The sequence below is a fragment of the Etheostoma cragini genome, chromosome 6 (genome assembly GCF_013103735.1).
Source record: "Etheostoma cragini isolate CJK2018 chromosome 6, CSU_Ecrag_1.0, whole genome shotgun sequence".
Lineage (NCBI taxonomy): Eukaryota > Metazoa > Chordata > Actinopteri > Perciformes > Percidae > Etheostoma > Etheostoma cragini.
In genome coordinates, this window is record NC_048412.1 from 25,047,810 (window position 1) to 25,060,109 (window position 12,300).

At 39.4% G+C, this 12,300-nt stretch overlaps 1 protein-coding gene across 2 annotated transcripts in view; it reads left to right on the forward strand.

The window, feature by feature from the left end:
• LOC117946594 (retinoic acid receptor beta-like) overlaps window positions 1-11,458 on the forward strand; it is a 15,428-nt gene extending 3,970 nt beyond the window's left edge. Inside the window, exons 2-8 of one of the 2 annotated variants that reach the window (XM_034874851.1) lie at window positions 402-556; window positions 1,292-1,433; window positions 5,032-5,195; window positions 6,665-6,841; window positions 8,497-8,701; window positions 8,849-9,007; window positions 9,215-11,458. In XM_034874851.1, the coding sequence (XP_034730742.1) occupies window positions 402-556; window positions 1,292-1,433; window positions 5,032-5,195; window positions 6,665-6,841; window positions 8,497-8,701; window positions 8,849-9,007; window positions 9,215-9,381 (1,169 nt within the window). In that variant the 3' untranslated portion in view covers window positions 9,382-11,458. Of the gene's footprint in view, window positions 1-401; window positions 557-1,291; window positions 1,434-5,028; window positions 5,196-6,664; window positions 6,842-8,496; window positions 8,702-8,848; window positions 9,008-9,214 lie in introns of both variants that reach the window. The other variant, XM_034874850.1, reaches the window with a different exon arrangement.
• The last annotated feature ends 842 nt before the right edge of the window (window positions 11,459-12,300 follow it).

Here is a 12,300-nt window from a genome sequence, read left to right on the forward strand (position 1 = left end):
GCTATAGTGACCAGCCACGCTGAGGCTTTACTCAATCTGCAATGGAAAACGGAAGTATAACGGGCCGAGGCGAGCCGATGCGGACCGAGGCGAGCCGAGGCAAGCTGTTACCAGCAGTGGAAAAACGCCAATAGTGACAGGGCATGCACTACTTCAAGAATTTTAAGAGCGCCCTCCTCTGGATCACAAGACAAACCTCTCTAAATGATCTGTTGCACATATAGATAGTACATTTGACGTTTGAAAAACAAAACAGTTACACCCATGTTCAGACAAAAGTTTGAAAAGAATCAGATTTCTTTGATAAGCAAAAAGGTCTTGATCTATGAGTTCCAGTACGTTACAGTCTCCCCTGCTGTGTGTCTATGAGTGTTGTACGGTGTCATATTGTGTGTTTGCAGCCGTTGGAAGCCAGAGCTCCAGCTCCAGCTCAGACGACCTGTTCGCCAGCCCCGCCTCCCCACCGCCGCCTCCTCGCACTTACAAGCCCTGTTTTGTGTGTCAAGACAAGTCCTCGGGGTACCACTATGGCGTCAGCGCCTGCGAGGGCTGCAAGGTAACATGTCAGTCCTGGTGTCCGCTGGTCCGCAATTCTGAAGCTTTTATCAACGTATTTTTCCCATGACGATTATTTTGATAATTTTTATAATACTAAAATGTCACACAAGACATTTTCATTTCAAGCAATGTGTGCCTTTATTTAAATTTTATACATTTTCAATAAATAGCCATAATTGTTCCTGGTTTGTGTGTTTCCTTTCACAAAGATAAGCACTCTTGAATTGGAAAAAAATATCTCACCTTCAATATTTGAGCCTATTTACAGAACAAGCCTTGCCAAAGAACTATGAGGACAAAAAAAAAATCACAAAAATATAAATTATCTTTCATTTATTGTAATCAAGGTAAAATGTGCAATTACTCATGATTTTGAATATAGGTCATATTGTGCAGCCCTAATTATTGGACTAGAGGTGTGAATCTTCACAGATCTCCCGATTTGATTTGATTACGATTATCCTGTCTTCTATTTAATATCGCGATGCATCAAATACATTTTCCTATTAAAGCCATAAAGCATTTATGGCTTTGTCAGTTATTGACTGCTGTATTTGGAGAATCATAACCCCAATATCACTATAAACACTTTAAGTATAACGGGAAATAACCGGTTCACATTGTCAATATGATTCCAGATTGGGTCTGGAAGTTAAGGCAGGACTATTTTCACATTCTGGTCATTTAAATTAGTAAGTAAATTAGTCTCTTTACTCTCCTGTTGCCTTTGCAGGGCTTCTTCCGCCGCAGCGTGCAGAAAAACATGGTGTACACCTGCCACCGAGACCGAAACTGCATCATCAACAAGATCACGAGGAACCGCTGTCAGTACTGTCGGCTGCAGAGGTGCTTTGCAGCGGGAATGTCAAAGGAGTGTAAGTGTCTGATCCACTCTGACTCTGCAGGAGGCCTCTAAAGACATCCTTCTAATGCTGAATGCTGTGATTAAATCTAAAGGACATGATGACACCTTCAAGGACAGGGTAGATAGTAGGTGGTGGACAGTGGATTATAAATGCCACTGATCAGAGAGAGGAAGCTGCAAGAGGTAACTGAAAGGACAGTATCACAAATGTGAATTACCAACTCCATGTTCTTGCATTAGCAGTAACATGTTACATAAGTGATTCATAAAACCACAGTTCAAGAAATGCGTTATTAGACTCTAGAAAGCATTATAGTGATGAGGTGAATACACACAAATGTGTCCTAATAGCAAAGATAATAACAGATGCACTCTAATTTTAATCAACCCTAACTTTGTAAATTCCTTAAACTGTAGGTTCGTCCAACTAAATTTTAAGATATCCACGTAGGGGTGTAATCCCCCCACCAACCCCAGTTTGTTTGCTTTACCCACTAAACACTCTTTAAATAGTGTCTACTCTGATTGTCCAGCAGCCAAAATCCAGATTACAGAAATTCTGAATTGACAAAAATGTTGAAATCTTTAATCACTACCATGTGCACTCACAGCAATAATCTTAATGAGCAGCAGTGAGTTGTCCTCAGTTAAAATAATAGCAGTGAATCAAACTAAACGAGATTTTGATGAGTAGGAATGGTGCTTTAATAATTTGGCAATTATCAGAATTTCACACTTTTATCACGTCATCTGGGAGTTTGATGTAAATGTAAAGTTTGACATTTGGATTAGAAAGGCAAAAGATATCTTAAAATATCAATCTTTAAATTACAGGAAGGTCTGTCTGTCAGTGTGTGTGTGTGTGTGTGTGTGTGTGTTATGCGCATATCTCTTGAACCATTAGTCCAATGGATTTCAAACTTGACAAGTGTCTTGCTATTGAGCAGTATATCAGCATATTTCCCAGCTCAAAGTACATTGCAACGAGCTGATTCATTGTGCTGGACATCTGAGTGGAAATAGCCACAAGGCTCAAAAGGAATGGAAAAAGCTAAGTTTAGCAAGGGAACGCAAAATATTGCAAAACGTATTGCATGAGAATGCAAAAAATATTGCGAGATAGCGCAAAAGTAGTCCCCTGAAAGAATCTTGCTGTGACCCTTCCGGGGCTCCGTACACAAAAGAGGGACAGCTAATAGAAAGGAAAAATAAAATCCAGTGAGAATCAGTGCTAACATTAGCAAACTGGGCTAACTAGCCTTTGCTCTTCACAAGAAAAACTAATTTAACAGCACTAATGTATTTTCCAGATTTCTTCATGAAAAGTGTTTTATTCAGCTTCTGGAAAGACAGGGTGCTGTTGAGTCATTGAACTGTCATTATTAAATGCATTGAGCATTTAATAGATAACATATGCAATGGGGGTGGCAGCAGAACTCCTCCCAGAAAACCAATGTGGAAATCATTGAGAAATTCTCAGTGAACTTGAGCTACAGCGGAACAAAGTCGTTGACCCAGATAACAAGAGTGTGTGTGTTATGTGAAAGAGGGCAGCAATTGGGCGGCAGTGAAGGATCCACCCAACCTCATGTTCTCATTGTTGCTTGTTCACACTCAGACACACACCCACACATTACATAAATACATCACATGTAGTGGACAGGTGAATGCTATGTAACTGCTGGCTGGCCGCTTCAGTCACTCAGTGTGTAACATGATCTCACTTGGAGTGTTTACACAATGACGACTGAATGTAGGGCGCCCGGAGATGAGAAGGGGGTGGGGGGGTGGAGGGGGGTTGAGTAGGTCCTCTGACATGTGTGTAGCTGCCTGAGCCGAGTCAGTGGGATGCACTGAAACGTGTTGACGCGGTTACGAAGTGATTATGAAAGACTAACCTGGTTAGGCTGCGCCAGCCGGCTTCACATGCTCCCTGGATTAACCGTTAATCCACACAGTCCACTGCCTACTGCTTTCATTGGAAACTATTTTCCACCAAAGAAAGATATCCACAAAAAATTGTATTGTTATTATTGTGTGTTATTGTTAAAATGTTATTTTTTAGAGGCTTTAAGAACCACCGTGGAAATTACATTCACCTCCATTGTATTGGAACGGAGGCATTCTTCTGAGTGACTGGTCCATAAACCTCAGTAATAAAACCAAAACTAAACTATCTGGCTAAAAATATTTCCACATACAGTACTTGTTTATACGTTTGGTCTGGTCTTACAGGCTTAGTTTGGGGCAACACTTAGCAGTATAAAGCAGTTAAATAGAATAGAAGACAATTATCAAAAAATCTGTGAAAAATGTCAATATTTTCTAGTTTCTTCACTCCTCTATGACACTAAACTGAATATCTTTAAATTAAAAACAAGACATATTTTGAGCTTTGGAAAACACTGGTTGACATATTTCACTATTTTCTTACGTTTTATAGACCAATTAACTAATGAGTTATTTGACAAATAACCAAACTATTAAACAACAATGAAAAGAACCGTTAGTTGCCTTAGAAATGTAAAATATAACTCATTGAAAAATGTGTGACTCAAAAAAATGGGGGAGAATATGGATCTAAAAGTTAAACTGGCGTTTCAGTTCTCCTCACTTTTTATGTAAGGAAGTACTAATAATGCTTGATCTATTGTGACATATTTTTTATTTTTCAGAAGAGGATTATGGGGGGACATTTGTTTGTAGAAACAGTAACTAAGATTCAACTCACTTTCATCTAAGATGTAAGCCTCTGGGGGGGTGTTTCACTTGGCGGGGGTTGACTGACATGACTGAGAGCTGCTGTTGCTAGGAGACAGTCGCTGTGTTCTGGTCTGGAAAACCTTGGTACAAGACATTCCCCCCTTTTTTAAAAAAAAGGACAACTAAGGACATTTATGTATACACACCTTGGATATATATTTGTATGTTTAGGGCTGGGCAATAGATCGATGTTGTATCGATATCGTAATATGAGACTAGATATCTTAGATTTTGGATGTATTGTAATATCGTGATATGTGTTGTCTTTGCCGGGTTTTACAGGCTGCATTACAGTAAAGTGATGTCATTTTCTGAGCTTACCAGACTGATCTAGATTTTCTATTCTTTACCTTTACCCACTATGTCATTAAAACATTTCTGGAGAATATTTATCAAAAATCTCATTGTGTAAATAACATTTTGTTAAAGCACCAATAGTCAACCGTGCACTATCGTTGCCATATCGACATTGAGGTATTTGTATATCAAGAATATCATGATATTTGATTTTTTTCCATCGCCCACCCCTATATATTTATAAAAACTCATGGAATTCTTTGCATAAATGCAAATAAGACCCTGTCACTATTAAATAGGATTCTTGTGCAGATCACTTCCAACAATGTCTTTGTCTTTTCTGAATTGTGTGGACAAAAAATCATTGTCTTGTGTTTTCAACATCAACCACGTACACTTTAAATTTAAGAAAGAACAACATCAAAATGCCAACTGTGTTTTTTTTTTACTTTAACTTTTAAATCAGGTGCCATTGTTTGAACTGTTTAAATCCCTTTTAGTTATTTCCTAAAGATCTTTATAAGCTGCACCCTTTTTCTCCTCAGCAGTGAGAAACGACAGAAACAAGAGGAAGGGGAAGAAGGAGGCGGTGAAGATGACCATCATGGAGACGTACGAGCTGACGGCGGAGCTCGGCCTGATAGTGGAGAAGATCTGCAGGGCTCACAGAGAGACCTTCCCCTCTCTTTGCCAGCTGGGAAAATACACCACAGTGAGTCCCGACGTGAGACCTGACTGTTGAAATAATATTCCTCTACAGAGAGAAAATAATCTGCAAAGAAGAAAAGATCTAAGCAGTCCTCTAAGTCCAGAATGTCATTTGATTTAGTATTTTAGGGATGATAGTTGCAAGGATAGCATGAAGATAAAATACAACAGGACATATACACTACATGGAAGTGGATGAATTGTCCCAAAACTTGACCCACTTGACACGTTGCTTTGTGAGGCGAGTTATTATTGTACAAAAGGGAAGCAAAACAAGTGTTGAGATGCTGAGCTTTTCCCCATGAGCTCAAAGCCTAATGGGAAATGTAGGATTATTGAATGTGATTAGCAAAATGGTGAATGAGGTACTTATACATAGTCAGTGTATTACTTACAATAAACGACGGTCGGTACTACATCCCTCGTTTGGAGAAGCTGACAGTAGTAGTGCCATTTGTGTTCCGTTTTTAATTGCATAACAGTCAAATTGTGTTGGTCCCCATTAGGGATGGGTACCCAGACCCGGTGCTAACACGCCACCGGGGCCTTAACGACCGGTATCTACCAGACCGAATAGCAAGGCGGACTTAAGCTACCGTTAGCCTACCGTTAGCAGCTGGATTAAACAGAGTCAAACTCAGACAGCTGAATGGTGTAAAGTGTGATTGTGTTTCACTGTAGAGGATCCAGCAGCGGGACATTAAGTTATAGTTATTACTATATTATTAAATCATTTAGTTTTGACCATATGGCCAATAAAGCAATAAACAAGTCCATCCTTTTTTTATTGTTGCTGATTATTTCCCTTTTTTTTTCTTTTTCTTATTTTACTTTCTTAAAAAGTAGCGGTTCAGGCACCGTTTAGGCACCGTCACCGTTTTGAAAGTATCGCTTTATCACCGGCATCAGGAAAAAAAAAATATATCGAACCCTTGTCCCCATTTACTAAAGGAAGTGAAAGCAGACAACATGGCTAGGTACAGGACAGCTAGGTGAGAACGGGGAGAGAGGGGAAGACATGCAGGAAATTATCCTTGGTCGGATTTGAACCCTCCTGGATCCTGGATTTTATTTTCAAGTTTAGCATGGGTTCATAAATTTATGAGCACCTCTGACTATATCACCATTCAGCCGAAAGATTTTTAGTCCTGGACTAGTGGCAGATCTGATAAGAATCAGTTTGGGGGGGGTGCAGTGTGGAGGATTTTGATGCTAGGGAGTGTGGCAAGCTGGTTTAGTCAAGGCCAAAGGGGAAGATGACCAGCTAGCTTGAAATTGTGTCATTAACGGCAACACAAGGAAAAATTTGGGTGCACCTAAATTTTGTGCAGGTCTCCCCTTAAATAAAAACTGTTAAGCACTCTAGTGCAACCAAGGCAAACAGTTAGTCTGGAGCAATGTCTTACCTGAGACATGAACCTAAACATCTCTTTAACTACAAACATCGTCTTGATTTTTTTCTCCTCCATCCAGAACTCCAGCTCAGACCACAGGATCCAGCTGGACCTCGGGCTGTGGGACAAGTTCAGCGAGCTCGCCACCAAGTGCATCATCAAGGTGGTGGAGTTCGCCAAGCGAGTGCCGGGTTTCACCGGCCTGACCATCGCCGACCAGATCACTCTGCTTAAAACTGCCTGCCTGGACATCCTGGTACCTGTGTTTCCTACGATTAACTCTTACTTCAAGGCTTCAAGAAATTGTAGTAGGAACTTTGTGATAATAACCAGTAAATAAGTTAGTAGGCTGTAAATAGTTATATTTTATCTGCAACCACACAAGAATTTCGATGAATGTATTAAATCTTTATTTCAAATGATTAATATATAATGAATTATATATACAGTGTGTGTGTGTGTGTGTGTGTGTGTGTGTGTGTGTGTGTGTGTGTGTGTGTGTGTATATATATATATATATATATATATATATATATATATATATATATATATATATATATATATATATATACACTGTACATATAAAGACACCATGTGAGTAGAAATGTCCAAACTAGCTACCAGATTATACGCTTTTCATACTGTACATATATATACATGTACATGAATAAAAGAAGAAAATAATTGACAAAAATTTCAACATAACAAAACACTATGACAGGAATATGTCATATGAATATATGAAGAAGGAAGGGCATTTCGAGTCCTACCCCCAGTCTTTACCATAGACAAATCCACAATCTAATAAAATACACTTAACAGACATCTCCAACTCCCAAAACTCAGTGACCTGCATTACATAAATACACTCCTAGAGCGATTCACACCTTCTGTGGATCGTTACTCATGTTGTCAACTGACACTCATACTAAAGACAAACTGACAGGCAGCCCTCCTTCATTCACTGCCAAGTCTGTCTGTCATCATCACCACCAGGGAGTGCCATGTACGATCAAAATCTCTGTTCAGTTTCATTTTTAGACATTTGTCCCTGATCAGGTGTTCTGGGACTTTTGTTTGCCAAGTTGTTTTGTCTTCATATTTGTCACTTCCTGCCTGACACCATGCACCACTGCAGACCCAGAACATGTTACAGAGTAAAATCAAAGGTCCAGTGTGCTTCCCTGATTTAGTGCTATTCATCAGGGACAGGGGACAGTAATCGTCAATAATTAAAGTGTGACTGACTTAAGTAAAGATAAATGTTTAAAAGGCCCTGAGTAAAATTTGAAAAGGCTCAAAAATGATTAATGATTAGACTTGTTACAGAACAAAATGACAGAATCAGTAACGTCATGCTACCTGAAACGTCATGCTGCTTTGTGTTTGTTTTTTACTGAAGGAATGGCACATTTTGCACATTGTATTCATGTTTATAGTGCAAATTATCTAAATTATCTAAACTATTATCTATCCGGCGACCAAGCAGGTTCTTGTTTGCATTCGACATAGCGGCATAGCAACCCGCTGATGCCTCTGTCACTTCTACGTCACCCAGATCGTTGGTCTGATTGGTTAAAGGCCTGTCCAATGGCGTAGAGCGTCATTTGAACTATGCCCCTTGGTCACGCCTCTTTTGCAGAGAAAAAATACAGAAGAGACTCCCCAGACTAACGCTTACTCTCAAATCTATTGAGCTTGGCTTGGTCTGGGTACAAATATGACATGCAGCTTGATGTGGGCCAACACAGGATGTTTATAAAGAAGTCAGTCTTTCTGCAGCTGCTTCTGTCCCACATTATAACGGCATGTGCCACAATTTCATACTACTACTAACTATACTTGTTCCCCCTGTTAAACACATACACATTTATCAAATCTGTCTTTCTTTTTTCCTCTTCTTCTATCCAGATCCTGAGGATTTGCACTCGCTACACTCCTGACAAAGACACCATGACGTTCTCCGACGGGCTGACCCTGACCCGCACCCAGATCCACAACGCCGGATTCGGACCGCTGACAGATCAGGTCTTCACATTTGCCGGTCAGCTGCTTCCACTGCAGATGGACGACACGGAGAGCGGCCTCCTCAGCGCCATCTGCCTCGTCTCTGGAGGTACTGAATGTTGAAAAGAAAATACAACCTAAATTTAGTGTATAGTTTGGTTACGGTTTTGGGGGGAAAGCGATACATAGAAGCTATCAGTTCCTCCTTTTAACAAGCTGAACATTCACATCAGTCTTTTTTTGCCTATCTGAACAGACCGACAGGACCTGGAAGAGCCGTCTAAGGTGGAGGTGCTGCAGGAACCGCTGCTGGAGGCGCTGAAGATTTACTCCCGCAAAAGGCGGCCCAGCATGCCCCTCATGTTCCCCAAAGCCCTCATGAAGATCACTGACCTCCGCAGCATCAGCGCCAAAGGTCAGGAAGCAATGCCCTGCGAGTACATCATTCTCCATAAAGTCCTTCATTTGTCACAAATGACATCAATGACTTAGTAACTTGTAAAAGTGTGTTCACACCACCCATTAGACTTATATCTGTTATGGGGAGTTGGTAACCCTGCCGCCACACGGTATCTGATAATAACTGGCAGGGATGTGTGCTTTGTGAAAAACATGTACACAGGAGCTGAGAGGGTGGTGACTCTGAAGATGGAGATCCCGGGCTCCATGCCGCCTCTGATCGAGGAGATGCTGGAGGATCTGCAGGAGCTGGAGAAACACTCTGAGGAGAGCAGAGCGGAGGCAAAGACCAGCCAGCACTCAAACGCACCGTCTCCTCACAGTACATGATCTCTTCTCACTCTGTAGTCGCTCAAAAGAACTTTGGCTCCAGTCTTCCCTCCCAGAGAAAATGCTAACAATATCAACAACAGATGCAGTCCAGAGGATTGCTAGTGTCTTACCTCAGTTTCACAGATTGGTTGGCAAAGACGCCGCTGTGTTCAGTCACTACACTAATGACCACGCTGATGAACAAAGAGCTAATTTCTGCTTCGAGGGGGAAAAAAGAGAATGTTGCAGTAATGTTTCAATTTGTCAGAAATGCATCACAATAGCATTTTTTAACCCCTCCTAGCAGACACCTCATAACCACAAGGAATCACACAGGGTTCTACTGTATTTATAATTGCATGAGATATCACATTGATTCATTTTTACCTCATTAAATAACAATGCCTTTAGCATTAGTCTAGGAAAGTTAGTAAACATATGGACTCAAAACGTCTACACGTTTTTACACGCAATTCATACATTTTTCATATGTGTCAAAAGAAAGCTCTGGACTAACTGTTGGAACGCAAAAAATAGATTAGAAAAATAATTTCCGCACCAAAGGGAAATGTAAAAGCAAAAACATGACGGCAAAGCATAAAAGTGAATGTTCATAACCGGCATTAAGTTCACAAATGTACGGATTTTATACAGGAAAGTAGGACCATAAGTAGAACTGAATGAATCGATTCAGATCAGCAAAGCCATTCGTGATGGCCACCTTCAGCATAGTCCGTCAGCGGTAACTTTCTGTGAAATGCGATACATTGCATTGTGGAATTGTTTGCAGAAATGAATGTACTTGCCATGGACACTACTTTTTTTTCCCACCGTGGCATTTTTTTTAAAGCACTACATAATGCACTCAGATCACACTTTTCGTTCGGACACTCAAATAAAAAGACATTGGGTAAATGTAGAGCTCTGTATAATAAATTGGGAGTCATTTCGGACACCTAAGAACGCTGGTGTCCTAAACAATTTCACAAAGACTCCAGGAAATAGTCCCGCACATAAGCCCCCGTGGAACCACAAATAGTTTTTACACTTTGTTTTGTACAAATTAAAAAAAGAACAAAGTAAACATGACATGCTAGTTAGTGAGCTATAGATGTACTTATATGTTTGTTAATTTGGGGCAGAACCAGGCAAACTGTTTCCCCCTGTTTCTAGTCTTTATGCTATGCTAAGCTAAGCTAACAGCTGCTGGCTCCAGTACATTAACAACATGCAGACATGAGAGTGGTATTGATCCACTCAGCCAAGTGTCAGATATAATACAAATTAACTACTCCTTCTAAGAGCTTGTTGCTGAATGGACGCCAGTGTTTTTCTGGAGATCTGCTTGATTGTTTTACAGAATCATATATATGTAAATATAAGTACACTGTAAGTAAGCTTAAAACACAACTTTATTCTTTTACGCAGATTCTTAATGCAAAGTTTTAATCTCAGATGATGTATTTGCAGTTATTGGTAGGCCTGGATGTTGATTGAAATGTTCAGATTTCAGTATTATTAATGAAAAGTTTGTTATACCTTGTTTTGATGAGTTCTGTATATACATGTTTTCTACAAATTTTAGTTTTTTCCTTTAACAAAATATTGCGTTTGTTATAATGCATCCGTGTTTGATATGGTCTTCTCACAGATAGCCAGATAATTTTTCCTAAATGAAATACCGTGTACAAGTTTCACCGTAGAAAGAATACTAATAACAATGAAAGAAATCTACAAAAAGGATTATGGGAAATGTGGTCTAATGTTTGAGAAAGCGAAAAAAGCTACACATCCAGCAGCATGGTCTAATTGTTGGCAAAGCAAATGGGAATTATATATAAAATCAGAGAGTTACATTTGTGCCTAAAGAAATGTGCATTTCATGAAACAGAAGGATTCTTTTAAATATATAAGTATAAAATATCTACTGTTAGTAACAATACAAGCAGCTTGTATACTGTAAGAACCCATGTGCCTATTCTAAATGTGCCAACATCTTCCATATTTTGTGAAGTTTACATATTTTGCCAATTTAACCTGGAACATATCAAATTTCATATGTTTTTGTTGGTCTATTAAAGTCTTGTGTGCTGGATTTTATTTTGCTGTTTCATGTTTCCAGTGAAGCTACTGGGTTGTTGTTGTTTTTTTGTCATGGTATGGTTTATGTTGTGGAGATGTGAGGTTGCTTGAGGTCAGCTCATGTTCTGTCAAAAGCCAGGTTCATACTGCCCCCTGTGGTTCATGTAAAGAAACTGCACTGCAGTACAGTAAATATTCAAAATTGCAAAAAGTTCAGTGGTAAATAGAATTCAGATTATTGACGTAGAATAAAAAAAGCTAATTTTATGACGTGATATATATAACTTATAATACATTTTCTAAGTCCCCAGTATGGACTGGTAGTTTTTTTTCAGTAAACAGACTAGGTTTTTATTGTCTGCTCCCAAGCAGTGATGGAAGAAGTACTCGGTACTACCTCAACCTACCTAGTACTGGTAAAACCTCAATGACGGGATACTCTGTTGCAAGTAAAAGTCCTGCATAGAATTTTTTTAAGCATTTCAGAATGTCAATGTATTATGATTATTGATGCATCAATGTGCACTTTCATGTATCATTAGTCTGAATATTAAAAGGAACTTACGTTATAGAATAAATCTAGAGGAGTAAATTTCACAGTGTTTCTCCTTTGAATTGAAGTGAAGTAGAAGTATAACGTTGCAGAAAATGGAAAAAAGTACAAGTAGCCCTTTTTTAAAATGGTAACTTTCCATCACTGCTCCCAAATGAACAAAAATAACAGCACACAAGTTAACATACTCGTTGTTTTATGTGCACAAAAATGACATGTGAACAACAGCGTCCTCTTTTTTTATGTTTGCACATTCTGCTTCTCTGTCCATTCCTAGAGCCCCTTTCCGCTTTCCCCCATCC